This window comes from Brachycentrus maculatus, unplaced genomic scaffold (assembly GCF_059751285.1).
Source record: "Brachycentrus maculatus isolate JH-2025_06_01 unplaced genomic scaffold, ASM5975128v1 h1tg000261l, whole genome shotgun sequence".
Lineage (NCBI taxonomy): Eukaryota > Metazoa > Arthropoda > Insecta > Trichoptera > Brachycentridae > Brachycentrus > Brachycentrus maculatus.
In genome coordinates, this window is record NW_028281012.1 from 667,327 (window position 1) to 694,013 (window position 26,687).

Here is a 26,687-nt window from a genome sequence, read left to right on the forward strand (position 1 = left end):
TTAACGCTTTTTGAGTTAATGGACACCGCGCTGTCCAGTCTAAATGATGTCCAAAACATAATAGCCCAGAAAAATAATATCACTCTCTGCATTACATAAAAAATGTAATATCTGGTTTAAAAGAAAAATGAAAAGTGTGAAAATGGTGTTGATCTATCCTCTTCCCTTCAAGCAACATTCTGTAAAAGAGATGATTTCGGATTAAATTCATACACACATACAGTTGTTAATCGCAAAGCTTGAAAAATATAAAACATTACAGACATAGGTCGCAAAATTACTTACAAAATTAGATGTTGCTGTCGCGCTGTTTGTAAAAATAAAAATTAAGCCATAAAAATAACTCGACTTTTAAAACTACCTTGTCACTGTAAGGTTAGGTTAAGTGCAATTTTTGATCATATTCACAATAATGTTATCAAACACTAGTCGCCTCGGCAACGTATCAGCATAGTCTCGGCACGGGGCAACATCGTCTCTTTGACGGCACGCCATCATCAGCATATCACCAGCATCTTGTGCCGAGCATTCTTTAGCTCTTTATGATACAATGGAATTATCACTGCAGTTCTTTTTCTATTACCAATAATTTGATTTGTCACATCACACCTTTTATTGCAAGGCTATGCACTATTATGCCATAGTTATGTGGATGGACAAGATATTATTGATTGCCATTATTGGCTATTGGTGATCCTTGAAATAATTATTAATACCAATAATATATATATGAATGAGATAAACAGACAAAAGGTTTTTTTTAAATCATTTTATTTATTTTTATTATATAGATAATATTTTAGTAGATACACAAAGTGACTTAAATATTCTATCAGCCAAATATCTATGCATACAATAAATGTTTATTTCCTTTTCTTAAAGTAGTACAATAATTATAAATGTATATTTACAAAAAAAAACAAATGGTGATCCTTGATAATAACAAAATAGAAGCACATGGAAAAATATAAATCATAGTATCGATCTGATTAAAATTGATGCAAGGTAAACTGATTTGCAGTTTTAATTTGAAATAGGAAAAACAATATTTTTTTTCTTAAATATGCATACATGTAAAAATAAATGTGGCAAAGTTAAACCACATTAGCATGTTTTGCAAATGATTTTAATATAATAGACACATGTCTAGTAACTAAGCCTATTAAAAAGAAATCCAGTACTAATTTGACCACATGAACTTGACAATGCAAATGTATTCAATATAGAAGTAGAAATGTTGTAACACAGTCAAAATTGCAAGTCACAATGAAATCTGCGGGATTATAAGAAAGAAAAATAGAGGATACACATTCAACTTTTAAGAGCAGTTCAACCAATTCCACCAAGAGTTGAGGTGCCCCCACCTACATATAAACTAGAATGTTATGAAAATATATTTAAAATTAAAATAATCAAAGCAAAATGTGGATTAAACACAACTTTACAATTTAATTCAAACACAATATGGCCAGATTTAAGAGATTTGACTTTCGTTTGCTGTAGATTCTTCTAGTTGACCATGGATCAGCCGCTAATTGAAATTGCACAATGCCAAAATAACTGCTTCGAGGTCACGATTCATTAACGAGTTTTAAGTTAGAGTTACTAGCAGTTTCAACACCATATGCCTAAATGAAGATATAGTGATACCGATGTGTCCCTAGATATGGCATTGTATTAAATTGTATCAAGAAATTTATTTTACATACATTAAAAAACTGCAGTGTGAAAATTGGCCGCCATTTTGGACATAACATTATCCATCAATACGAATTGATCACTACCAAGATGAATTCCCCATGTAAGTTTTAAATAAATAAAGATAATAACTATAAAACACAAAGGTTACATAAGCAACCATATAGCGGCATAAATATGATAATCATGAATATTTTATTTTACTTTTAAATCTGGGGTATATTTTGGGATTTTAAATAGTGGTAAAATAACATGACTACGTATTATTTCATTAACATCAACACGGATTCTCCGTATAAATCTAAAATGTAAACTAGATTTGTCAGGACATAATATTATATGGACATTGAGTTTGATTTTAATAAATATTTGGGGTATGGATTTGAGGGAGACAACATTTATAACACTTAATTTGATTTTCGCTTTAAATTGCAATATTTTACAAACATATTGCAGAAATTTCAGACATAATAAAACAAAACACACACTTAGCTCCATACCAATAATGTGAAATGGAGAAAATAAGAAGCTCTAATATAAGTATGTACAATTTGAAGGTAAATATATTAAACATTCCGACAATTTTACATAGAAAATTATTTCAATACAGTTTTAATTATTAATATTCAATAACATTTAACATTTAATTGAATTCCAATTCTTAGCTAAGTGATTATTATTCTTATTAAAGAAATAATAATACGAAGATCATAAAATAATAGGCAACTTGGCCAGTAAAAAAGGTATGCACATAAATTTTGAGAATCTGAAAAATGTATTGAATTAAATTTGATGTGCAATAATTTTTATTACAAGTCTGCTTCACATTGAAGCCATATTACTATTTGACAATTTATACATAGTTTACTTAACACTAAACACAAGTAAGATGCACCGAGTTAGGTTTTTGTGTAAATATAAGTCTTTATTTCAGTTAGGATTTCTTTCCACTTTTTTATGTATTAAAATGTCTCCTTGGTAAAATTACTTTTCCAGATATTACATTTATCTCAAAACCATTTTGGGGTAAAGTTCTCACAACACCACTTCGGCATAATCAAATTGTCATTATAACTGAGTATCACATGGGCTGATCGATGAGTATAGTAAAAGACTTATAAACTGTGTTAAGGAAAAAGATCTAAATATTTAGGTTTTCTATCTATTCTCAGTTCAAAGACCTTTCAATACATCACAATAAACATTTTTTATCAAAGATTTGTTGGGTAATATATCCATAATTAAACACGGTTATTGCATTGAATTCTACTTTTATTTACATATATGATATGTGACGCGTTTCAGCGTTTGATAATGTCTTAATAAGATGAAACCCGTCACATATCATATATGTAAATAAAAGTACAATACAATCTAATAACCGTGTTTAATTTTGGATATATTACCCAACAATTCAATATGGAATTCTACCAAGTATCTGCAATTACAATAAATTTATCAAAGACTGCAAAATACGCACACTCAAAAAGAAAACAAATTTTTAAAAGACGGTCATGTCTAAAAAATGGAGCGAGTGAAAAATGATTTCAAAGCCTATATTAGTTATCAAGATCGTCTACCTGTGATAGAAAGAAAGTCTTTGGATGCCAACATTTGCGTTCCTTTTGATCAGTCTGATAGTATTGAATGAAAATACCATGAAAAGGTCTTGTTATCAATTCTTCCTTTTTGAACAACTGGGTTGATTGGAGCCAATTCAGAGAATGACACATTTAACAACCGTGATGTCGTCAAATTGTGACATCATCTCGTAGTTTGTATACTAAACTTATCAATCCGCCCTTGTATTTTATTTGAGCTTAGAATTAAACAAAAAGAAGGAACAGAATCCCAATGAATATTTCGCAAAACAGATCTACTAACGAAGATACTATCAATAATGCCTGGGAAACACGGTAACATCACTTGATGTCAAAACGTGGAATAGCCAATTCCCGGTCCATCAATACACGTAGTAAACATGATTATTACATTACTTTCAATATTGATACGGAAGCATGGGATTATTTGACTGGCCACGGTTTGTCGGTAAGCAATGTTACCGTGGAGTGAGTGTGAATATCCAAGAGACAGATTTATGGTTATATTCATAAAGAGTAGTACACCACACAGGTTTAAGTATTTTGTAACATTTAGCAGATAGTAATTGGTCCATTGATAATTTAGACACAAATGTTAATCTTTGATGTTCACACACAGTAATTATTTGATAATATTCTTCTTGGATTTTAACCCACTTACGCTGACACAAGTATATCTATACAATTAGAAAAAGATTTTTTTTTAGTAAAACATCAAATAAACTTTTTATAGAACTGCAGAAATACAGTTTTATCCTTGAATTTATAGTATATCATATTTTACATATACCAGACATAAATGAGTAAATCTCGAGGCGTCTATTCCTGTGCTATATTTGCATTCCCATCTACACATTATTTCATTTTTGACAGATAATAAAAATAGTGAATCTTTCAAGGTGTCAGTGTAAATAATGTAAGGGTAACTGTCATTTTACTTTGAATAAGTGCATTATTGGACGTATACATATCTCGGTAAGGGCTCAATAAATAAGATAATGATTTTTAAAAAGAAATGTGTGTACTTCTGATATTTTAAATGAATAAATAAAAAAAATAACAAAAAGTAATGAAATAACAAAAAACATTACTTGAATGTTTTTTATGAAGCAATTTACAAAACTGAATTAAAAGATAAACAAAAATTGTATGATTCGAACAAAATAGAAGCAGTTCATTCAGAAAATAACTATGTAATATTTTTTTATATAATCAGTATAAATATTTTTCTACTATGACAGTAAAATATTTTTTTATTAACTTTTATTATATGTACATGTTGAACAAAAGGTTTATAAATCGATTTAAAAAATATTCATTACAGAATAATTTTAATCATAAAAAATAAAATGTAATAGAAAACTTGATAAATTTACAGTTTACTTTTAAACTATTTTAATCCTATATTACATAATACATGTATGTGATATTATAGATTATCTCTTACTTTCTATACTAGTATTGTACATTTACAAATGAAAGTAATATAATGTACATAATGAAAATACTACATAAAGTGACCAATTATTTGGTTTTAAAATCCATTTGCCGATAAAATCTTTTTTAGTCCAACTTGAGGAGAAACGCAGTACCTAAAAATAACATCCATTATTAGAACATAGAAATGCAAGAAACGCAATCGCTATAGCAGTCGAATCTCGTTCATTTGAAGTTGAAGGGTGAAAATATTTTTTTTTTTTTATTTTAATTTTACCAATTTTCTGCCTATTTCTTTTAATTTTATTTATAATTTCAGGTAAATCATTTCTTAATTTTGTGCAGAAAATTCATCAGAGACCAGGTTAATTTTTTATTTTATCATCCTTGTTCAAATTAATGAGATTTTACTGTATAAATTTGTACAAAAATCGATGCTTTAGAGCAGAGATCTTCGATCTTACATATTTGAATCCACTGCCAACTACATTAGAGAGGTATGCGTATTTGTTTTTTAATAGTTCCCTTTTTTTTTACTCACCGTGGCCCACGGCACACCAGTTACAGAGCACAGCTCTAAGACATCAAAATATATTTTATTATAAAAAATATAATATTTATTTTTCATGTACGCTAAATTAAAAATAAATATAATGAAGTACCAAGGCAGTCATAGAAGTACCCAACATTTTTCTGATTTATTTATTTGCCAACGTTGTCTGCTTTTATCTCGATACATTTTTCTCTGCAATGTTCAACAGTTAATAAGGCTGTTAACTCATTATAGCCGTTAACTACAACTAAAATTGTTGGTAAGTTGGTAATTTTTTTTCCACTGCAGCAGGCTGAAAACAATCCGGAGGGACTAAATCTGACAAATAGGGTGCATGGGGAAGCAATTGGAAGCGTATCTCTTTGATTTTGGCCATCGTGTTACGGATACGTGAACTGGTGCATTTCCTTGATGAAACGGCACATTCACTTTCTCCAAATGCGGCTGTCACTGTGGGCATTAGAGCAAGCTGGTGGATCGGACACTATATTTAGTGCTACCTTATATGCCCCGCTGACAATGATAGAGCTTCATCATCGACAATGAAGCATTCATTCACAAAATTCATTTTTATCTTTGCTTGTGAAATATGATCGAATACCGATAATAGATTTAATCAAATAAATAAATAGTACTAGTTATTGCATGTTTGAGGCTGTATGGAAGCTAAGAATTTCTATACTAGATTCGGGATAGTGGCAAGAGCTTCCACAGATACACACTTTTGCCGATTCTTTCCTTGCAGTCCATTGTTTTGGTTGTTTCTTCATCTCAAGTGGGAAGTGACACACCCACGTTTCATCTATGATTATGAATTGATCCAAAAACTCAGCTTTATTGCTGCAAAACATCGCCCAACACTATGGAAGCATCCTCACGAGTCTATTTTTGTTCCATTGTGAGAAAATATGACACTTATACCGCTTTTACACCATTTTCCCGATGCACAGCACTTTTTGAAATGCTTACATGTCCGCTAGTTCACACACTTTCAGTGTACGGTCATTCAATACCATTTTGTGATTTTTCTTGTCTTTCCTTGCTTATCTCATTGCTTGACCACTGCAGTGCTCTTCGTGGCAGCTTGAATGGCCTCGTTTAAACTCCGCCAATCAATATTTTAATTTTGCAAACAAAAGAGCGGACACTCTCAAAGTAGAATCTAGCTGGCCTTTGATTTTTTTTTTACTTATTTAGAAATTCACTGAGAGTGTTCACTAATGATGAAGTGTCTTAAAATCTTCAAGATTCAGCTGGGTTAAGGCCCAGTAAGTCGCAACTTAATTTTCTATAAATTCAGGTAACGTTTTGCATAATTGATTTTATTCTTAAAACACCGTTTTTGTATTGAAAAAATAAGTTTTTCTTCAAAATAATTATACAGTTTTCAAAAGAAAAGAGTTACTGAAAAGGAACAAGTAAAAAAAATTATAAATAATTTTTGTTTTATACATATATTCTAAAAAAATATACACTATGCATACATTCTGAAAAAAAAATTGAGCGTGAACACATGCCCAGCCCTGAGCGCATTTTGATTTGAACTCTTAAGATCTTGGCCTTAAGGCAGATATTTTCGACCATAGTAATTTTTCCAAACAAAAATTGCCATCTTTATGTCAAGTTGGGTACTTCTGGGACTACCCTCATACAAATGCATTTATGATTGTGTACTTCCAACATAATTTGAACTCACGTTTCATTCAAATCAAAATACTCAACTGACTTTATTGTAAATTAATGAGGAACTAATTCACACAACAAAATAAATGCGAGATTTTGGTTCCCATAGATATATGCAGAATTTCACAAGGTCAAATCGTAAGCATACTGTGAAAAGTTACCAACTCAATCCGTATTATTTGGGCAGAAGTTCATTCGTAAACTCCGAAAGCTTTGCTTCCCAAATTCTGTAATGTTTAAAGGTTTAAGCTATTTTACCTTACGATACACGATTCAGAAGTATTGAAGTATTTAATCATGTCTATTAATTGAAATGATTGTTTGCACTCGATCAGTTTTCGCAGTATGCTGACAATAGGTTTAGACAATGTGTACTAGGTTCAGAAGCACAATCGCAAGAATCGCACAGCAGCAAACTGTTCAAATAGTACATCGCATGTATATTATAGGCTTAATTTAGGTTTCAAAGAATGATTGACACGGAGTTGATAAGGAGAGATAAATGTATAGAAAAGGAATACTTACAGATATTTAGTTACAGGGGCGGGACCGTTTCTCCTTGACGGAAGAGCTGTCAACTTTGCGTCCCTTGGCATGCGCCAGCATGGTAACCAGCTTCTTGTGGGAGTCGCCGACGATCCAGCCATGCTGCTCGACGGGCTCAGGATCCCGGCTGTTGGTGTCCGCCGAGGCGCTCAGTGCGTCGTCGTCACTGCTCGACGACCAGTAGTACAGCATCTCCGAGGCAGCGCGCTTGTTGCGCTGCTGCATGCCCAGCGGCTCTGCTATCCGGGTGGGCTTGAACTCGTCGTCATAGTCAAACGGCTTCTGGGACTGGCGTCGCTTGCGCCGGGAGGCTCGTCCCTTGGTCGTGCAGTTTGCTGTATTGGAGGGCACGCGTTTGGTAGACGAACTCGACTGTTTATCCGAATTCTTGCTACGATTCTTGTCGTAAGATGTACTCGCTCTATTCAAATCAGGAATGGTTTCCTCGCACTCTTGAAATTTGATTTTTTTCCCACTTTCTACTGAATAAGGATTTTTACTTCGTTTTTTACTTGAAGTAACTGTTTCGCACAATTCGGGCTTGGTGTTTGGTTCTCCGGTCGGTTTTCCATCTTCTGAATTACGGTTGCGTCCACTCCTTCTGGGTTTCCTTTGATGACGCTGCGGACGAGGTATAGAAGAATATTCCTCGAATTGGCGAAAGTCCTCGAAATCAGATTCCGAACTCCAGCTTTCAACAAGGACATTTTGTTTTCCGGTTGTACATTTTCGCTGAGATTTATGACTCGCAACACCTATTTCTGTCTTGTCAGGCGCAGTGTCGTGGCATGAGTTCTTGTCGGGAGAAGTGTTTCTAGAAGTATCGTCGTCTGACGACCTCGCTTTTAGCCGAGGGACAATTTTCCGTTGTCCGACCCTTGGGTATGGCGGAATGTTTTTATCGTTGGACTCGTTGTCCGAGTAGTAATCTTCCCCGCTGGGGCTCCCTGCAGTGTCCTCTGGCTTGTCGCCGTCTGCGTAGTCAACATCCTCCGAGTCAGAAATATCTTGAGGAGACTCCATATTCTCCGCAATCTTTTTGTCGTTGGTGCTGATGGTTTCCTCTAACAGGCTGTCGAACAATTGGTCCATATTAGTATGTCCTGCTAAGGATACATTGGACGATCTATCCCCAGGACCGTGGGTAGAACTCTTTTGATCGTTTCTAATAGCATTATTTTTAAATATTTTGCCCATTATGGCATTCTTCTTTAAATTTGTTTGCACTTTGGAACCCTTTTTTGATTTCTTGTGTTTAGTTTGTAACATGTCCATGGAACCCAAGCTGTGGTTTGTTTCATCTTCAGTCTCATTGGCTATATCTGACATATAGGTAAAATCATCTCGATCTGAAAAACTTAAACTGGAGATTTGAGAATCCTCATTCAGAGTATCCAGACTGCCCTTGGTGGGAAAGGACACGGATGCCGTGGTTAATGTGTCTTTTTTGTTGGACTTCTCTTTGGAAGTAGTCGGTATTCGGAATGTTAATTTGTCAGATATATCAACACCATTTTCGTCATCATAAAATTCATATACATCATGATTATGTTTGCCAGAATTTGGTGCTGTAGATGAAGCAGAATTACCCATTTTATTTTTGCTACTATTTTCAGTAGGAGTTTTGTTTTTCTTCGTTTTGCTGCCGGTTCTCTTAGTATTTAGCTTTTTACTGATTTTAGGTACACTAGTCTCATTAGAATCTTCACATTTCTCCAAATCATCAGCAGGAGCTTCTGTTTTATCTTCCGAGGTATCCAAATCCTTTACGGATTGTTTATCACTATCTACGTCAGGACTATCACTGTCAGGACTATCAGATAAAACATTGTCCAAATTAATTTCTTCTGTTGATATGCACACTTTAATTATGTCAAAACCTTTTAAAGCACCCTTTGTTAACACTTTTTGAGAGCTCGTCTTTTCGTCAGGTGAAGTAGGAGATTTCTTCTTGGTGTTAGTATGCTTAGATTTTAGTTTAGCATTCTCCCCTTGAGACGATTTATTTTTCCTGGAAAGAAATACAAAAATAATCAGACTTATAATACTAAACTTAATATATTAATAATACTCAACATTAGATCTGTATATTCTTCGCTATTATAAGCATACGATTTCTTCTGGCTTCATTTTGTTTTTATTATGATCATTCAATGCTTTCAAAACCTTCAGTTGCTTGAGATACATTCAATATATATTACATATCTAGATCTATTTGTGATCACAGGTGTTCTTTTTACTGTCATCTCCCAAACTATTTTCTGATTTATTTTCTGGATATTCAATTTAAATTCTCGAAACCTCTACTGAGCATAACGTACTGCCCTCGTCTTCCATGGTTACAATTCAGAGGCTAGAGAGACACATTCATATTTGAATGCAATCAAATGAAACTTTCTCGCAAAACTGCCCAGTATTAACAATATTTAGAGGGAACTGCAGTTATCGGTTGTTGCATCATTTTGGAAACATCCCTCATATGAACAGAATATTGGTTAAATATATTATATGTTAATAAGCATCTAAATAAATACTAAATGTAACATATGGGAGAGTGAAAGTGTCGTGGAATATGTAAAATTAAATCTTCAAAGCACCATCAGAGATCATAATGTGCAAGTCAAATGCAATTATTCGACTAATAGTTTCATTAAAAATGTATAATAGTTTCATCAAAAAAAAACATTTACCAATACCATTTTGATCAACTAATCTAGCTCATGTTCAAGAGGTTAATTTGCTTTTGAGTAATATCTGTTATACTAAATCTACACACAGTTGACTTTATCTTTGCAGCATGAGGCTTATTGGTACATTTTGTTACTCTTTTTTTATTATTGAACTGATCTGACATAAGTAAACACTTACCTACATCGGCCATTTTGAATCTTTATTGATTATAAGGGTTATAAATTCACAGGATATTTTTTTTTAATTATCCAAGCAAAATGTTGTACCTGCTTAGGTAATTTATTTCAGTATATTTTATTTTTTCATTTTAAAAACATCTGCTTATAAACCTTTAATTTATTTTTAATAACTTGAGATTTGTAAAAATTATTGTGTAACAATTTAATTGCATATTTGGTTTTTACTTAATCCAAAATGTGAATTAATTAATATTGCTTAGATTTATCAATACTGTTTTTTAAATCATTATAAAATACAAACCTCACTCTTTTGTATTTGTATGATTTATAAGATGTATATATTTATTATTTATACTATCATTTTGAGTTATCTTTAACTCAACCACTGTAATTGAAATCAATTTTGTGTGCTTTTTTTTTTACCTTTTTCTCCCATACATTAATTTTGCTTACTTATTTCTTGTTGGGTAATATACTCAAAATTAAACAAGGTTTATTGGATTGAATTCTACATTTATATATGTATATGTTAATATGTGACGCGCTTCGTCTTATTAAGAAGTTATCCAACACCATCAGTATTTGATAATGTCTTTTATTTATTGTTTCGGCATTAACTTTGTGGTAAGACATGTTACAATAATTAAAGAAAACACTTCGTTTTTTACCACTTGAGTTTAATTATAGACTACATGTTTCAGAAGCTAAACTTCCATCATTCAGGTCTGTATAATAACTAAAATATAAAATATAAAATTGTTCTATAAATAAGGATAGGGGGAAAGTAAGGGGAAGGGGTTAGTCAAGGAACGGAATTTGAAAACAAAGGAAAAATTGAAAGCAATGGCGAAGAATTTTGAAACAATATATTATTTAATAAATTATTATTAGAATTCAGGTTTTTTTGTATTTCTAAATTTTCAAGATAATTCATAATTTGGCCTTTATATGGAACAAGGTGTAATAATTTTAATTTATGGGAGTGAAATGAGTGATTAGTATCTATTATATGATTTGCAAATTCCGAAAAATAATTACTAACAAGACCGCTTTGATGTTCTTTAATTCTAATCTTTAAATTTCTCGCAGTTTGGCCAATATATTTTCTATCACAATCTCCACACGAAATTTCATAAACACCACTTTTTTGTAATAAATCAATTTTAGATTTTGAGTTATCGAGGATTTTATGTAAATTATTATTTGTATAATATGCAGGTTGGATATGGGAGGGTAAGATTTTCGAAATATTTTTAGTTATTGAACCCGTATATAAAATTTTTCGCCAAGATTTATTTTTTATTGAATCATTATTAGGTGCTGAATATATGTATTTTTTGGTAAAATTATTTTTAATTTTATTTTTTAACATTTTATCTATTAGCGCGCTATTATACCCGTTGTTTTTTGCTATTAGTTTAATTGTGTTTAATTCACGATTATAATTTGAGTTACTGAGGGGGATATTAATTAGTCTATTTAATAATGAATGGAAACTGGCCATTTTATGTGAAATGGGATGAATGGAATCAGCTGGAATGACTGTGTCAGTGTGTGTTGGTTTACGATATATATTAAAATCTAATTTATTATTTATAACTTTAATCGATAAATCAAGAAAATTTAGGGTATTATCGTCATTTTTTTCCATGGTAAATTTAATATTATTATGTAAAGTGTTGATGTGGGTAAGGAATGAATCTAATTGTCTATCAGTCCCAATAAAAATACAAAAAATGTCATCAACGTACCTAAACCATCTAAAAATACATGTTTTTACAATAGGATGATTAGAATTTAATAATTCTGTCTCAAAATCATTAAGGAACATATCAGCTAATACTGGCGAAAGAGGAGAACCCATTGGGAGTCCGTCTCGTTGTTCATAAATTAAGCTATTAAATTCAAAATAATTTTGAGATGTACAAATATCATAAATTCTAGTCATTTCTTTTACATACAAATCATCTAAATCTGAATCACATAATAGTTTCATAAAAACACTTTTGGCATCATCTATTGGGACGTTTGTGAATAAATTTACAATATCAAATGAAATAATTTTAGCATTAGAAGGAATATTTAAATATTTAGTTTTCTCAATGATAGACAATTAGATTCATTCCTTACCCACATCAACACTTTACATAATAATATTAAATTTACCATGGAAAAAAATGACGATAATACCCTAAATTTTCTTGATTTATCGATTAAAGTTATAAATAATAAATTAGATTTTAATATATATCGTAAACCAAAACACACTGACACAGTCATTCCAGCTGATTCCATTCATCCCATTTCACATAAAATGGCCAGTTTCCATTCATTATTAAATAGACTAATTAATATCCCCCTCAGTAACTCAAATTATAATCGTGAATTAAACACAATTAAACTAATAGCAAAAAACAACGGGTATAATAGCGCGCTAATAGATAAAATGTTAAAAAATAAAATTAAAAATAATTTTACCAAAAAATACATATATTCAGCACCTAATAATGATTCAATAAAAAATAAATCTTGGCGAAAAATTTTATATACGGGTTCAATAACTAAAAATATTTCGAAAATCTTACCCTCCCATATCCAACCTGCATATTATACAAATAATAATTTACATAAAATCCTCGATAACTCAAAATCTAAAATTGATTTATTACAAAAAAGTGGTGTTTATGAAATTTCGTGTGGAGATTGTGATAGAAAATATATTGGCCAAACTGCGAGAAATTTAAAGATTAGAATTAAAGAACATCAAAGCGGTCTTGTTAGTAATTATTTTTCGGAATTTGCAAATCATATAATAGATACTAATCACTCATTTCACTCCCATAAATTAAAATTATTACACCTTGTTCCATATAAAGGCCAAATTATGAATTATCTTGAAAATTTAGAAATACAAAAAAACCTGAATTCTAATAATAATTTATTAAATAATATATTGTTTCAAAATTCTTCGCCATTGCTTTCAATTTTTCCTTTGTTTTCAAATTCCGTTCCTTGACTAACCCCTTCCCCTTACTTTCCCCCTATCCTTATTTATAGAACAATTTTATATTTTATATTTTAGTTATTATACAGACCTGAATGATGGAAGTTTAGCTTCTGAAACATGTAGTCTATAATTAAACTCAAGTGGTAAAAAACGAAGTGTTTTCTTTAATTATTGATAATGTCTTAATAAGACGAAACGCGTCACGTATTAACATATACATATATAAATGTAGAATTCAATACAATAAACCTTGTTTAATTTTGGATATATTACCCAACAATGCAATACGGAACTCTACCAACTGTCTGCAATTACATTAAATACGTATTTCTTCGCTAATGACATTCCTGATTAAATGACTACACCGCTTGTGTGTATGTTCTGCTGGTAACCTTTTGTGCAAGTGCTGAAGACGAGATGATTGGTTTTGCTAAACTATATTAGAGTAAATAAGTTGTTGATGGGTCGTAATTTGATTTATTCTTGCAGTCAGACATTTTAACAAAATATTGTTTAGTAAGTACATGACTATTCACCGAGATTTTAGAATATTGATTTGTTTGTTGATTAATAACCATTTTAATTATGAACATCATTCTCTGTTTGATTTGACATCGTTGGTGCCTTGTCACAACCCACTCTCTCCGGAAAAAATAAATGTACATACATATATAATATATATTTACTTTTAAAGACCTTAAAAATAAATTTAGCAATATAACTTAATCTCTAAATAAAAGGTAACATATTGTGTTATTTAAAGAAATAAATTAATGAAATTGGAGAGTTGTAGTACCTGGATTTGGAGCGGCACTTTTTGGTTAGCTTCTTGGATTGGCCTCTCGGAGTGAAGACAGCCGCTACCGCCTCTTGAGCTGCTTGGGCCTTCTCCCTCGCTTTTCGTTTAATTTTGTCAAATTTATCTTCAAACTCATTTAGAACATTGAGCTGGTCAAACAGTTTACTATTACCGGAGGATTGTCTCTTGCTTAGAGTTTGCGGTGTCGGAAGTTCTGCTTCGTTACTAGAGAGCACACTGTCGCCATTATCAGAGAAGTCGTCAGAGTTAGACCTCACGATAAGAGATTCGGCCGCATAGGGATCAAAGTCTGCATCCCGCGTCTTGTCATCTGCTTCCTCCGAGCTGTTAGTTGTTTTGCACTCCTCGTTATTTGAATCTTTACCTTTTTGTATGACTGTTTTAATTGAGTCTCCATCAGGAAAGTCAACTAAGTGTGATTCTGGCTCCAATTTACTAGATTGGCTAATAGATTGTGTGTTTCCATCAGAAGAGTAACTTCCACTTTGGCTTTTTGTTGGATCATTTGATGCGACAACAGTAGGTGCATCGAGTATAAATTGACCACAGTCAGAATCAGTCAATGCATTTGTTCGAAGATCTTCGCTTGTAAATGTACAAATTTTATCCGATTCCGAAGAGGGAATGTTATCTGCTTCCTTGTTAGAGTCTTCATATTTTTCCAAAGTCTTAAAAGTTTCCACTATTTTAACATCTTTCCCAGCTGATTTAGATTCCTTAAGAAGACTGCAACACTCAAAAAATAATGCTTCGTCGCAGCTGAGTGTTTTCCTGGATACATCCAAATTATTTTCCGACAATGCTTCATGGATGATGTTGATATTATCAATATTATCGTGAGACATGTCTTTCTTTAATTGAGCCTTACTTACACTGTGGTAACGTTCCACTGGAATTGGAGGAGCTTCATTCAGAAAACTCTTTCTTTCAGCTAAATTTTTGTATGATCTAACAGAAATCTCTTTTTTGTTAACTTTCTCAGGTTGAGTGGCAGGTTTAGAAATAGGAATAATTTCTTTGGCTCTATCCTCAGTAAGTGGAGCACTATTTTCTATAACTTTTGTTTCCTTCGCTTCGATTTCAGATAAACGAGAAATATGCATCAATGTCATCTTGTGTTTCATAAGATTCTCGGGCCTTCTGAATTTCTTTTTACATAAAGAACAATAATTGTCTGATTTGCTTCCTTGCGAGCACTTGTTGGTAGGGCCAGATGTGTCATCTGCAGACAGGTCGTCATCAGCCTGTTGCGAACGGAGGTTTGAACCGGTTGAGGCAGCAGTTGGTTTTGTGGAACTTTCCCTGTCTACAGTGACAGATGCGTCACTACAACTACCTTCTTGAGTTGCGGGTGTCTTCTTTGTCTTCTTCATAGTTGTGGGTGTTTTCTTCCCGAGCTTTGGATTACTACCGCTTGCTTCCACATCGTCAGTGTCACTCGTGTCAGGTTTGAAAGTCTGCGATATCTTTTTTATAGCTAAAAGAGTGGATTTTCTAGGTCGTTTCTCAGTAAACATACCAAAGTCTGCCAGATATTTATTTTGTATGGTTGATTCATCATCACTTGAATCAGTCATGTCCTTCTTATGTATGAATTCACAAGCGCCCAAAGTATTTCTACGCTGAGATATTCGCCGTGCCCTTGTTGGTAATGGAGCTTTGTTTCTTTTGACATTATTGGACTTTTTCACACATTTGTTATTTTTATTCCCTTTTTCAGTTTCAATAAGAACAGGGTCTAAGTTTGCAGTTGATAGCACATTTCCAACTGAGTTGTCTTTCTTATCTGAGCTACTCGGAACTGGATCACTCGGAGCCATCTTCTTTTCTTCTTCACTTATCTCAACGTTTTCTTCGTCCGTTTTAGTTAAATTTATAGTACTGTTAATTTCACTCAATTCCTTCACAACACTAATCTGAGCAGTCTTGATGCCTAATATAATTTTCTTGTATATTTTTAATTGTTGTTCCAAATCTGATTTGGAGTTAAGAATACTAACACGGGTAATGTTATCAGATTCACATTTGTCTACTAAATTAACCCCACCTTTCCGCAAGTCAAAAGAGAGCTTAGGGCTTTTAGAGTCTTTTTTCTGTTTTAGCTTTTTGTAGGAACTTAAAATATCTGATAAAGTATCAAAATCACTATCATCAAAAACATATTCAGAACTTTTATCAATAGAATCCTCAGGATTATTTGTGTTAATATTAATGGAAGCGGTAGATTGTGTTGACAACTTATCATCAAGTATGTTGGCATCATCTTTTTTCTGAGAAGTTTCAGTGATGGATTTTGTTTCCTTTTTCTTACCTCCCTTCTTAATCTTTGTTTCACTTTTTGGTATCGAAGAGCTATCAGTGGAATCTGAAATGTCTTCACTAATTTTCCTCTCCTTGTTATTTTTTGATTTTGTGGTTTTATATCTTTTGTTTTGAATCGGTGATTTTGCTGATTGATTTTTTTCAGCTACAGGCTGTTTGTTTTCTGGGGTCTCGTTTAGAACGGAATTTTTGTCAAAATTCTTTATGGATTCTGAATTCTTGGTATTAATTTCATCATTTTCTTTATGCACCAAAATATCGCCGCTTAAAATTTCATTATTTTTATCAATTATTTGTAACTGGAAATTGCTTGTTGACTTATTATTTGCTTTTGCTATGTCTACTGATATGTTCCCATTCTTTGTTTGATCTCTAGGTGACTTTCTTTTAGATTTCTTTCCGAGCGAGCACTCTCTTATGAGATTCAAGTTGTTCTGATCTTCATCACTAGAAGATTGTGTAACGGGCTTTGATTGAACACTCGATCCTGCGCTGTTACAAATATTTTTTGACAGTTTATTGCAACCTAATGGTACATGACATGCCTTTAAAGTACTCTGCGAAACACTGTCTTCAGCTACTGTCTGCTTTGTGCAGCTTGTAACGATTGTTTTTGCACAAATATTTTCTTTCACATCTTTATTTCCCGAAGAAACTTTTTGCTCAGTGTTACATTTCTTAACCCTTTGTTTACTCGGAGTAGCTTTTGAACCCTGGATCTCTACAGATTTTCCCACATCAGGTGCGAGTACTTCATCAAATTGATAAATAACCATTTCTGCGGGAGCAATACCAGTCTTGGCTTTGGATTTACTACTCTGAATTAGTTTATTTTTCTTATTGTTCCTTTTAACTTGCGATGTGGCAGGGGAGGATACAACCTCCGCAGGTGTGGCTATGTCATAGACAGACGGAGAATCTTCGCCCTTTTCTTCTGTAGCAAGGGTATTACTAACCTGAACAGTTTGTATACTTGAAGACGACTTTAATTTTTCATTGTCCTCAATCTCAAGACTGGAAATTTGATCAGAATTTGTTGTTAGATTGTTTTTCTTGTTAGACCGGGTAACTTTTCTCAATAATCCCGAAGACAATTCGGGATCTAAAGCACAATTGAGGTTAGTTTTTTCATTTTCTTTTTTAGCTTCAATAATGCCTGCAGAGGAGGCATCCTGAGATTCCCTCTTATTAATTTCTAAATCGCTTTTCTTGTTGGTACGTTTAGATTCCATTTTAGTTGTATGATCTTGAAGCTCCAATATGTTTGCAGCAACAGGTAAAGGTTCTACTTGACTTTTTTTCGAAGACGTGAAATTGGCACTATTCCTAGGCCTAGATTTGGAATCATTCTTTAGAAGTCTCTCAGCCATTATGCTAAGATTTTTCTTCTTCTTTTTAGATTTTCCTTGGACACCTGAATTACGAACAATATTATACAAAGGAGTATCACTTTCAATATCACTACTTTTCTCAGAACTATCGTTCCGCTTTACCCTTCTGTTTATATTTTCATGTTTAATTTCTTTGTTGTTTCTTGCAGGTCTCTTGTTTACCTTCTTTTCTTGATTACTTTCCATATCCTTGGAAGACACCGAGACGGTGGCTTCCTTATCTTTATAAGATATGTCACGTCCGGAATCAGGGAGTTCTTCCAGCTGTTCAGTTTTATTGTCAGCACAATATTGATTAACCTCTTTTGACGCCACTATACTATTAGAAATATTTTTAGATTTTGGAATTTTGTGAGTTTCCATCACATTATTCTTATCATTTTTTTTATGCATCTTGAATATAAGATGGCCATTTTCATTGAGTTTGACAGAATTAACAGAAGCTATATCGTCACTTGCGCAAGACTCGTTGACAATTGGGGTACAAGATTTAGATAGGTCGGAAGCAATTTCTTCCTCGATGGCTTTATCTTTAGGAAAAGCATCTTCTGTATCAAATGGTTTGATTTTCCTCTTTTTCAGAGGAATTACACTTACATCTAAAATACTTATATTTGCATTCATTTTTTTCTTTTCTAAAGCCAAAGGAAGATCATCTAGAAGATCGAATGGTGATGAATCAGTATTATCTAAACTTGTTTTTGATCTTGTAACTCTTGCTCGATTTTTATTTTTAAATTTCATGTCGACTATAATCTTATTTTTGTTTGAGTCTTGACCTATACGATTCTTTTTTTCCGTAACAAGTTTTTGGGGTTTTCTAATTGTATTTTTTTTATCTATACTAATTACGTTACTCATGTTGTGATCAGAAAGTGTATCCAATGATGTTACATTGGATTCTTTAGTGATGGAAGATGATTCAGATTTCTTTTTAGCAACAACGGCAAGGCATAAATTATCATCTTCGTCATCAGATTCATCAACATCCACATTTGTTTTTAGCTCAATGCTCTTTCCCGATTCACCTAGATTTGCTTGGCAAGACTCACTTGGTATAATTGCAGCACCAGAAATATCAGGATTTAGCACAACATCACTGCAGATTTCAATAATTTGTTGAGATTCAGATTTCTTGTCATGTATTTTTTCAATTTCTTTTGTAGAAGACTTATTTCTACTTCTTCTTGAACTCCTTCGTACAGTTGACTTGGCTTGATCCAAGTCAATTTCCATTATGTCATTGACTCGTGAATCTTCGGACTTATCAGAATTATCTAGGTGAAATTCTACAGCGTTTGAAGGAGTTAAAGCTGTTTCTGATAATATGGTGCATTCCTCCAACAGAAGGCTTTTAAACGATGTTTTGTCTTCTTCTCCTAATGTATTGTCAAGTTTACTATCTGGAGCGTTTGTTAACTCTCTAGGAGAGGGGGAGTGACTGTTTATCTCTTTATGATCACCTTTAGTTTCTAATTCATCGGTTAACTTCTCTGACTCTGCTCCCAATGTACACGTTTCAGGAATATTCACGTTTTGGGAGTTCGTAATATTCTTTTTCTTTTTAAGGGATGCTTTCTTCAGTTTTTTTTCTTTTTGATGTTCATTAGCAATATCCGCTACATGCGTTTCCAAATGGTCATTCTTACCGTCAATATTTACTACAGGATTTTGAAGACTCGGGCTTGGGATTTGGCAAATAGATATACTTTCCGATCCTGAATCTTTGAAAACTTCATTAAGCTCCCTGTGTAGATTTGGGACGATCGCCAAAGTGGAATCCTTATTTGCCGAGTCATCAGAGAACTCATTGCCATTATCAGCTGTGGATTGCTGGGTGCTGCTAACTTCATCCTGTTGAATTGCAGGTTCACTAAATAGAACGGAAGTATTTAGTGGGCAATCGGCAGCATCTCTTTTCAAATCTTTTGAAGAGGATATAGTATATTCTAGTGGGATATTTATCACGTCCTTTAGATCAACAGTGTTGTAAATAACATCGTTAGGTGATGTGCTCAACATGCTAGGTGAGGAATCTGTATGGGATATAGTTGATGAATTTGGCATAGCCTCCTCTACCGGAATGGAATCCAAACACTTGAGTCTGAGCTTTTCAGTTGATGTTTTGATCCGCACTGACCTTAGGCTGACAGTTCCTTTCTCAGGTGAGATTTTAACTCCATCATATGAACCTTTCGAGGGAACATCAAAGGAGGGTGTAACAATGCTATTTGAAACGTCTTGAGTTTTAGGAACAATGTCTATAACAGGTTGAGTCGTTAATGGAGAATCGGATGTTTTATGGGACGGCTCATCTATATCGTGAGGTTCATTAGTGAGATCAATGATTTCATGGCACACTATCCCAGAATTTGGCTTATCAAGTGACTTCAGTGATGCATTTGAGATATTTAGTTTTATGTCTAAGGACTCTTTTTGTGTCGAGTTGATAAATCCACGATCATCAAATCCATCTCTTTCTATTATCCCTCCAGTCACAGGATCAATCAAAAATAAATCTGTGTTAATGGGATTGAATTCCGGCAAGTCTTGTACTACCTTCGCTTCCTTAGCAGAAATGGACTCGGTGGAAATTTCAGTATGTGGAATCAGTGAAGGATTATTTGGCTTAGCCTTACCAATCAATGACAAAGCAGAGAGAAATGGACTAGGCGTCTCACACGGAATGGATTTCTTGGACTCACTCTTTCTGCTTTTGGGGGATTTGAGGGTAGATTCTTCTGTCCTTAGATTTAAATTTCCCATTGTTTGAGCTAAAACTTTCGGAATGGCCTTATATATTTCTTCCCGGTAATGAGGTTGGATAGTTGCTAAAGTATGCGGCAATAGTGATAGCTCATGACTGAGACTTGATATTGGTACACTCTTCTCAGAACTAGATTTCAGCAGATGTCCCGCTGTTGCTGCATGGCTTATCTTTCTTTCTGGAACTGGCGGATAGCGAGTAACCCTTTTCTTTTCAACGTCCGAGTGTATATTATGAAGTGCTTTTGGAGGCGCAGTTACATTTGAGGCAAATTTACCTTGATTTAAGGGGAACTGGGGAATACGTAAAGAAGGGTCATACACTGGTTTCCTTACTGGTAATATTGACAGTACACTTTTTGTGGGTGAAATATTATTTTTCTCCAATTCAACAGGATTAAATTTCCGTCTTACAGATAAATCTTCTGGTCCTGATACCCGTCCAGATAAGTCCAAAGGTTGAAGACTTTCATCTTCATTTATTTTTTCGATAGATAAATCTATAGGTGGCAGTGGTGAAGGCGGTTTAGGAACATGTGGCTCAGATACAGCCAGTATCGGAACAGGTAGTATGGAAACAAATGGTTCGGAAATAGGTGTTTCAGGAACGGCCATTTTCAGAATAGGTTTTTCAGAAACAGGCATTTCAGAAACATGCGCTTCAGGAACAGGCTGTTCAGAAACAGGCATTTCAGAAGCAGGCATTTCAGAAACAGGGGCTTCAGAAACAGGGGCTTCAGATACGGATGGTTCGGAAAGAGATGATTTACTTGTTAATTTTCCTTTTAACATTGCGATACAATCATTCAAACCACGCCGAGATTTTTGTGTTTTAGCTTTGGAAAGATTTTTAGAAGACATATCAGAATTTGTCCATAAATTTGATGTTAATTCTGGGGATTCATTAATATTTGTAAAATCCGAGGAACATGGAAATTCTTCTGGAAACAAAAACACATTTGGCGGCTGTTGCGAGTTTATGCTCTTTATATAACTGAACAATGGCGGTTTATGAATGCTGTCAATATCAAATTCTTTAGCATTAGCCAATGTGCGGATGGGCTCAATAGACATTTTGGAGTCACTTATATTTGAAATTTGTGCAGACATGGGAAAGGGATCTGTTGAGGGATGACTGTAATTCTTTAAGATTTCATCAGTCACAATGCTTTTCATTTGCTTCTTGTTATTGGAAAGGGTAAGATCCCTATGGGTGACGTTGTCATTGAATGAATCATTTGATGTATTTTCTGGATGTGGAAAGTTAATGTGTGACCGACCTGAATGACTAGCGACAATAACCTTAGCCAAAGGGTTTTCTAAGCCTTCGGCTGTCATTTTGACCATTTCAACTTGAGGGGAAATGTCAGTTTCTAAATTTTCATTTACTTTTGATTCTTGACATTCGGTTATGTTGTTCAAGTTGTTTGCAATGTCAGTTTCTTTAACTGGCTCGGGGTTTGAATCTGAATCAGGAATCGAGTTTTCGACAGTAAAATCTGCTGCTTTAAGATATGTTTGTTCAACTGTCACCTCTACATTGTGAATGGGTTTTGACACTGAGCAAATCTTGGCTTTAGATTTTCCAGGATGATTTTTCTTCAATTTTCTATCGGAAATGTTATTTTCATTATTTTTACCTGAAGAAGGTTCTTCTGAAACACAGCAGCTTTTTTCTACAGATGTTTGGTCTCCTACTAATAAATCATTTGTAGGTTTTTTTTCAGTTGGATTATTTATTAAGGTTCTCAGAAGACCTCGATTCCTCAGAGATCTGGTTGTGTTGACAATTTTACTACTGATAACTGGTCGTCTTCTTAGTATTCTTTGTATTTTATGCCTTCTGAGTGGAATATCATCTTCATGAGTATCAGTCTCAGTTGAAGAAACATCGATTTTTGAAACTCTGTTATCATTTTTTGACTTTTTTTCTTCTGATAGTCTAGGAATCGATTTTTCCTTTTTGCATTTTGAAGAGATATCATGTTCAGACTTAGGAACAGAAAATTTCACCAATTTTTTCCTTGTCATTATAGGTTTAGGTGAAGATTTGGACGGTGATGAAGTACCAGGCGCCTCCTGAGGGATTTTATCCGCCTCTTTAACAGATTTTGATGAAGCATTGACATTTTTAGGATTTTCAATTTTTATATGTCTCAAATAATTTCTTTGCTGCAACGCTTGAACTTTGTTAGCTACAGATCTCGTCACACGGCGAATCTTTTTACCGAGACCTTCCTTCAATGTAATGACAGAAGAAGTGCATATCATTTGACTTCTTTGTATCCTAGATTTTGTGGATACCATGTGACGAACGATGTGTGCCTGTTGATGTTTCGGTGATGGCAAGGTAAATATTTGTCTCGATGCTCTTTTAGCGGGAAGATTAGCGAGCATTCGCTGGATGGTTTCGGCTGGAACAAACAACAAACAGTGGTGAGTGCGAGAGAATGTGGCAGCAGACTAAATATATTATCAAGTGGTTACATACTAATGGGAATAACATTTTAGATTGAATGGGTGCCAATTATATAAAAGGAGGCTAGATACTACAAGATAAGATACTGATCTCTCGAGAATTCAGCTTATGAAAGATGATCACTTAAAGACATAAAAAGAGTAAATAACATACCATCACTGGGTTTTGTCCGAGGTCTAGATGGAAGTTTTGGTCTGGCAACTCGTTCTTTCATCTCAGATGTCTCCCCATCTTCTTGTGGCCTCTCTCTTTTGTAAAGTCCTTTAAGCTTCCTTCGCCTAGCTCCAAAAGGTTTTTGTTTAAGTTTTTTCTTGGCCATAATCCACCCGTAATCACCAGCACATTCCAAAATATGCCTATAAAGTTCAGCGGGTAGAAGCATCTTCTTGCACTTTGTACACTCTTTCTCGGAGGATTTAATGTTACGAGTTGTAGTACGTAATATTCTGGTAGATTGATTCGCATTCAAGATCTTCCGTGGAATGCTTTTAATTTGTCTGGCGATGGATTGTTTGCGTAGTTTGTTTTTATCAACGCAGCTAGGAGCCCTGCGGATGCCGGGCAGGTACAGGTGCTTGTAGAGCTGCGTCGCAAGCAGCTCCTGGCCCACCAGCTCGTAGTGGGTGGCGTGCACGTGTGGGTGCTGCGAGACCTGGTGGGCCTCCAGCAGGCGCAGGCATGGTGCGCGCCGACCGCACACGCAGCACACGTAGCAGCGGGGTCGCGCCCATTCGCCCGTCAGCACCCGGCGTGCCGCGAGCGCATCCGACGCCTCGTCTCGCAACACGGGCACCAACCCCAGCCCGGCCAGCACGGGGCTGGCGCTGCTTGTGTCTGCCATCTCTCCGTCGCCCACTTCACCACCCACCGCTGCCTGCTCCTTTTTCTCTTCCTCTTCCCTACCAGAACCTAAATCCGTGTCGAGATACTCTTTCTCAATATCGGGAAACACTCGACTATCCAATATTGTGTTTAGTTCATTTATTTGTTTTTGTCTATCATTCTTACATTTGTCGCTCTCCGTACTTTTGGCTGCTTCACTTCCGACACATCTATCATACTTCTCCCGCATTGATAATTGAGTCCAGATATCCAATTTGGAAAGATCTCTCGGGCTAGCTTGTTGAAGTGGACGAATTTTCTTGATTACTTTTCCATCTTCGGTACAGTATTTATACTTCTTTATAGGATCCCATTTCCATTTCCAAGAATTTTTGGTTATTATTTTTTTGAATGTTTGGACTTTTGCACCGTAGGAATAATGAGGAATTTTATCAGATCCATACTGGTCCGAAGTGAGAAGTGTCGGAAATACAGTGATGGCATTGAGTCGTGTATCACTGCCATGTATTTCAGCAGGTTGTTCTTGGGAAGAAAGGGGTATAACAGCATGAGTACTTTTGATTTTTGGGTCGATTATATCAGGCACATCGCAAGCGAGATTCGCTCTGCCCAATTTTCCGTCTAAATGCTTTAGGAGATTTTCTCGCACATTACCACTTACTTTGGAATAGAAATCAGGATCAAATTTCGTACTAGGGTCATTCTTGGTTTTATTGATAGTGAAGTCATCGCTATTTTTCGATTTTTGTTTATCTTTTCGCGATATTTCTGACGTAGCCCTATTTTCAATTACCGGGGCTTTGCGGCAACGACGTAAACTTTGTGCTCTTGGAGATCGATTTTGCGTAAGTCCTAACCTAGATAATATTTGAGCATCATTGGAATCAGGTTTAAACTGTAGCCGCGGTAACGAAACAGAGGGTTGAATTGCTTTAAGATTTCTCTTACGAGTACTTTCAGATGCTAAGCCTTTCTTCTTATTAACATGTTTGACTATTTGATCTGAAACCTGATCAGAGACTCGGGAAGATTTAATCAAATTGGCGACTATCCTTTCTTCAAAATCCTCAAACCCATTTACTAACTGGTTATTTTCTAACGGTTGTTTGATGTCGAGGTGGTTACTAACATCATTAAATGATTGGTTGAAATTTTGATTCTTGGTTTTCTGAGTGGATTTTCCTTTGACACACTTTCTACTTAGAAAATCACTGTCCGTACCTGCCGTGTTCGTACTAGGCATATTAACAGTTACATTTTTGGCGGAACCGATAACTTTGCCTGCGGCATATCGCACAACGTCACATGTGAGGCGGTCAGTGACGCCGACAGAATCTGCCGCCGGCTGAGGCCTCTCCCGGGTGAATCCGTGCACGTCCCGGTCGTGGTTCGCGAGATCGTTTTCCGAGGGCAGGCGGAGCTGGCAGTCCCAGCATCCGAAGTAGACGAGCGGGTGCTCGGCCAGCAGGTGACGGAAGAGAGCGGGCAAGTCGGCGGCGGCCTGCACGCCCGAGCGCTTGCCGCACAGGTTGCAGCCAGGGTGAGCCGCGTCCGGCTGCGGCGCGATGCGCGAGCTAGCGCGCCGGCCGGCGGGCAGCAGGTGCGCGCGCCGCGCGTGGCGCTCCAGCGTCGCGCCGCCCACGAAGGAGCGCTCGCAGAATGGGCATAGCAGGCGTGCCGCGGGCGGCGGCTCGGCCGGCGGCGGGCGCGGCGCAGGCGGCGGCATGGGCGGCGCGAGGCGCGGCAGCAGCGCGGACAGCCGCGCCAGCGGCAGCTTGCAGGGCACGCCCAGTGCCCCGCGCGCCGACACATCTCTCTTCATCCTGGACAACAAAACAAAACAGGATTATGATCAAATTTTTGCTTTATTATTTTCCTAATTTGATAATTAAATAAATGTAAAGATAGATAACACTAGTCAACAAAAAAACTTTTTTTTTAGGTTTCTGTTCTTACGCTTGGACTCTGATTCAAGACGTCAAAAAACATTTAAATTTCCATTTAAAGCTTTTAAAGTTTGCTTTTGTCTGATTTACGTCGACAAGTAGGTTTTAAAGATTTTAATTGATTTTATGAGCAAAAGTTGGTAGCACACTGATAAACCGGAAAGCAAATTGCATATTATTTGTGAAAGGTACAGTAGTGAGTGTTTATTTGTCTATCATAGCTGTAACAACCACCCATGTGTATTTTTAAGTTAGAAAATGGCATCAAGATATTTACACAGGATGTTGATTTATTCTGTTTTATTTGCGACGAATTTATTTAAGTAATGATCAAAAAATTGCTTTGGTAACAAATTTTACGCTTTGCGAAGCTAATAAAGCCTATTTTTCACAGAAAACATGCCTGGGAGAGTCTTCAAGTAGTAGTTTATGGGTTTTTTTGGTAACAACAAAGCTAAAAATTATGAAAAGTTGACTGAAACAATGTTTAAAAGCTTTAAAATTATGGGCTGAGGAATGTCCCACAAACTTCATATGTTATATTCTCACCTGGATCAATTTTAAGACAATATGGGTTCATTTATGAAAGAAGATTGATATAATTTTCTATTACAAATATTAAATTACAGTATAAATAACAGCGGTGTAAACAATTTGGCATTCATGTCAGGAAAGACGAGTGCGGTGTTCCATCCTCTCTGCCTACACTTGCAGAGAAATTGCAT

At 35.0% G+C, this 26,687-nt stretch overlaps 1 protein-coding gene across 2 annotated transcripts in view; it reads right to left on the reverse strand.

Annotated features, from left to right (window-relative positions):
• Window positions 1–26,687, reverse strand: part of LOC148305796 (uncharacterized) — an 82,707-nt gene that overhangs the window by 2,630 nt on the left and 53,390 nt on the right. The window contains exons 3-6 of one of the 2 annotated variants that reach the window (XM_088266105.1): window positions 23,327–25,839; window positions 14,192–23,108; window positions 7,498–9,529; window positions 4,548–4,891 (exon numbers count right to left, since the gene is read on the reverse strand). In XM_088266105.1, the coding sequence (XP_088122231.1) occupies window positions 7,504–9,529; window positions 14,192–23,108; window positions 23,327–25,838 (13,455 nt within the window). In that variant the 5' untranslated portion in view covers window position 25,839 and the 3' untranslated portion in view covers window positions 4,548–4,891; window positions 7,498–7,503. Of the gene's footprint in view, window positions 1–4,547; window positions 4,892–7,497; window positions 9,530–14,191; window positions 23,109–23,326; window positions 25,840–26,687 lie in introns of those variants that run through there. The other variant, XM_088266106.1, reaches the window with a different exon arrangement.